At 48.0% G+C, this 4,142-nt stretch overlaps 1 protein-coding gene across 1 annotated transcript; it reads left to right on the top strand.

Annotated features, from left to right (window-relative positions):
• Nucleotides 1-275: 275 nt before the first annotated feature.
• LOC123453125 (GEM-like protein 5) lies at nucleotides 276-1,772 on the top strand. The gene is made up of 2 exons (XM_045129892.1): nucleotides 276-1,000; nucleotides 1,094-1,772. Exons 1-2 carry the CDS (start codon nucleotides 400-402, stop codon nucleotides 1,588-1,590), a joined length of 1,098 nt encoding a protein of 365 aa, XP_044985827.1. The 5' UTR covers nucleotides 276-399; the 3' UTR covers nucleotides 1,591-1,772.
• Nucleotides 1,773-4,142: the final 2,370 nt, after the last annotated feature.

The following is a 4,142-nucleotide window of genomic DNA, read 5'->3' as shown; positions in this document are numbered from 1 at the left end:
AATATCCAAGTCACGATGTGTTTTGACTGTTCCACGAAAGAGATCGCTTCAGCCGGAAGAAGCGGCTACAGGACACGTTGTCGCCGCGGCTAAGCCTCCGTCCTCCACGTACTCACCCTTCCCGAAAGCTACGGCCCACCATGCCCAAGCTGGAGCGAAGGTCCTTGCTCATGAAGCACACGACACGCGCCCAAAGTCGCAGCTTCGTGGCGACCCGGCCGACATGCCACCGCCCGGCCTATAAGAACCACACCCGCCTCTGTCCACCTCAACATCATCAGGATCAATCGCCTCACGCTTTCGGTTCCTAATCCAACCACCTCCACCATCACCTCCGTGCTCCCCGTGCCACGCTTGACGCTTCCCCTGTCCGTCCGAGAGCTCCACCAGCTAGCAGCCATGGACGGCAAGGGCTACACCACACCGCCGACCGCGCCTGCGCCACAGGCCGAGGCAGGAGCGCCTCACTTCTATCCCCCGACGGAGCACGGCACCGCGCCACAGCCGGGATCGCAGGTCTCCTATCCCCCGATGCCAAAGGCCATGGATGGCCAGGACGCCGCCGCGCCACAGCCGGGAGCGCCGCCGCACCCGTCCTCCCCACTCACGCAGCAGGCCATGGAGCTGGAGGGCAAGTACGCCGCCCCACAGCCGGGCACTGGAGCTACGCCGTCCCCCCTGACGCAGCAAGCCGTGGACGGCAAGGACGCCGCCCCGACACCGCCCGCCGAGTCGGCGCGGTGGGGTACGAGGCAGATGGGTCCGCCAGCGGCGCCGGGGGCGCATCCCGAGAACCAGCAGGCAGCGCAGTGGACGGCCACGCGCGGGGACCAGGAGCTGCCGCCGTACGTCATAATGGGGGCACCGGAGCCGGCGCCGGCGGCGTCGGCGCGGCGGACTGACAAGGAGGCCAGGGACAGCCCCATGGAGCACATCCTCGACTTCTTCAACACCTGGAGCCGCAAGGCCGAGGAGCTCTCCTCCAACATCTGGCTCAACCGTAAGCACAAACCGACCCAACCTCTCCCTCCATCTCCATCATGGTGATGCTCTGCTCACACCGTTGTGTTTTCTTCTTCGTTCTTTGTTGCAGTGAAGACGGCGCCGTCCATGTCGGACGCGGCGATGGGGAAGCTGAGCCTGGGGGCGAAGGCGATCACGGGGGGCGGCTTCGAGAAGCTCTACAAGCAGACCTTCGGCTCCGGCCCCGACGAGCACGTGAAGAAGACGTTCGCCTGCTACCTCTCCACGGCCACGGGCCCCGTCGCCGGCACGCTCTACCTCACCAACACCAACGTCGCCTTCTGCAGCGACCGCCCGCTCTCCTTCGCCGCGCCGTCCGGCCAGACCGCCTGGAGCTACTACAAGGTCATGATCCCGCTCGCCAAGCTCGCCGCCGTCGAGCCCGTCACGGCCAAGGAGAGCCCGCCCGAGAGGTACATCCACATCGTCACCGTCGACGCGCACGACTTTTGGTTCATGGGCTTCGTCAGCTACGACAAGGCCGTGCGCCATCTGGGCGGGGCCGTCTCCTCGTCGCAGCACCACGGCGCCGCGCCGGCGCCGGCGCCGGCACCGACCTACGAGTGATCGGCTGATTGCCGCCGTGTACGTGTGTCCGTGGCTCTCTGCTTTTGATTGCCGTGTGTGTGCTCTGCTTTTTGCGCGGATCTGTTTAGTGAGTGCTTGTGTAGTGGATGTCCGTGTGATTATGTATTGTTGTCTATACGCTTTTGTCGAAATTTAACGCGATCTTCTTAATTTCCTTCAAATATTCTTCTCCACCTCTTGTACGCTATATTTGTGTTACTCGGAGTTGGGCACTGTATTTGAATTTTGAGCATGTTTTCTAGAATATCCGTGCGATTTCTACGGGATAAGTAAATTCATTGTTCTACTAATTATCCTAATTCAAAAATATGTAAAAAATCCAGCGAGCCAACCTCCCACTCGGTCCTTCCAGTTCCTCTCGCCCACCTGTGCCCGGGAATCAACTTTTTATTGGTTGGATGAATTTGGCGTCGGAGCAAATAGATGGTCCGGTGCCCTGAATTTTTTTTCTGGCATTGCTTGGGGGGCACCGATGCCAAATACCTCAAAACTGATTTTGGCATCGATTTTGACCTACATAGTGGAAGGCATTAACAATCCTATCCTTATAACAAGAGAAGAAAACATCTTTCTTCCCGCCACTAGTCCCCTTCACATTCATTCTACTCATACTCCTTCCGTATCTAAACACTTGACTATATATGTCTTAAGTTTGTCTAAAGATAAATTTATTTAAACATTAAAATTTCATTAAATACATTAATATCTAAACAAATCTAAGATAAAAAAATTGAACAAATCTAATATAAGAATTTGGAAGCCAAAAAAGAAACCAAGTGCATTCATGGGTGTTTCAAAAAATCGTAACTTTGAATTCAATTGTTGGAATTAGATCCGTTTTTATTATTGGTTTTTCGCGACGAGTTCTTTAAAACTAGATTTCATATGAATAGGTTTTGACGAACTATTTTTCTGAGCAACTTTGTATGTTACAGATGCAACTTCAAAGTTATAGACAAGCAACTTATTTTCTTCTTAGTATGACTATCTATAAGCGAAAGATTCTTCTAAGTTGGTTACCGCAATAATCAATTGATCAGATTCACCTCTACGAGCTTTACATATTAATCAATGATGATCAATTATCTATGATTGATGCTCAATTGACCACAAAGACTATAAAATTGCTTAATTTTGATACTCAGTTGCTTATTACTGATGGTCAATTGTCTACGGTTGATGTTCAGTTATTTACCATTAATGCACAGTTATCTGCTATTCATGAATAGTTTTCATAATTGCACTCAAGTATCACAAAAAAATTAGCAACGTTTAGTGTGTTTTTCGCAACTCGAGTGCATTCAACAAGCCACTTAATTGTATACATCCGATACAATTCATCTAGCATCAAAGTTGCTTCCGTTTAGCACTAAAGTTGCCTCATCTAGCATCGTAAAAAAAAATATTCAAAACATATTCATACGTGATATCATTTTGAAGAGTTCGTCACGAGGAACCCAACGATGAAAACATATCATAATGTCGACACACGGTTTGATAGTTGTAGTTTTGATTTTTTTTCATACATGAATTAATGCACATCTAACGCATGCGGAGCCGAGCATGCACATCCGACACATAATTTAATAATTTCAGTTTGGAATTAGCTGACGACATTTGCCATGTGGTTGTTAAAGGTGAAGTTGGTTAACCTTCTAGTCATGATAGACAACTTTGAAGGAATTTTTGTTGATAGACGATCATACTACGCACACTAATAAGAAGTTGCTTTTTTAGCATTAAAGTTGTCTCAATATCATTCTAAAGTTGCTAAAAAAAAGTTTGTCGGAACCTATCATATGGGATCTATCTTTGAAGTACTCATCGTGACAGACACAATAATGAAAACGGATTTGAAATTCGATGGGAGAATCAAATGTTATGAATTTTAGAACATTTTGAAGCACCAAATATATGCATGCGCGTGAAATCTGTACTACTGGCTAGATCGATCGCATGGCCAGAAGATAGATGCGTTCCGTAAGACTTTTGGGACGGAGGAAGTACACTCTTAGCATTGTCACGCCTCAAAAGTCTTTCATTGCTATACCATCACTTTTGAAACTGTTTTAATTTATATAGGTAACGCCAGAGATGGGTGCCTACTACATGTCCGATTTATAAATGAAATGGTTCTCCAAAACCAAAGAATCTCGATTGTGGTTCATGGCTCTCTTCCTCTCTTGGTAGTAATGACAAAAAAACGTCAAATTCCTTAACAACCTGTTAGATTTAGAAGTGGATAGACAACGGCGGTGAAATATTAATGATCTTGGGTTAGGGCGATAGAAAGGATCTGGTTCTCTTGAAGGGCTTACGAAACAAGGATGATGATATGGTTTCAGAGAGGTATATGACTCCTTTGCAACCAAATTTCATGTCTATTACTGTCATTGGTCGTGAGGACGCAGAGGCGATGCAAGATAAACGAGAAAGAACCTGAAAAAGGAAGATTTATCCTATGCGAGAGTAAAACAAAAGAATTTTTTTATGATGATTTATGAAAGCAGTGTGTAGGAGTGCAAGAGTAA

Source organism: Hordeum vulgare, chromosome 5H, assembly GCF_904849725.1.
Source record: "Hordeum vulgare subsp. vulgare chromosome 5H, MorexV3_pseudomolecules_assembly, whole genome shotgun sequence".
Lineage (NCBI taxonomy): Eukaryota > Viridiplantae > Streptophyta > Magnoliopsida > Poales > Poaceae > Hordeum > Hordeum vulgare.
This window is presented reverse-complemented; position numbering and strand designations above follow the sequence as displayed.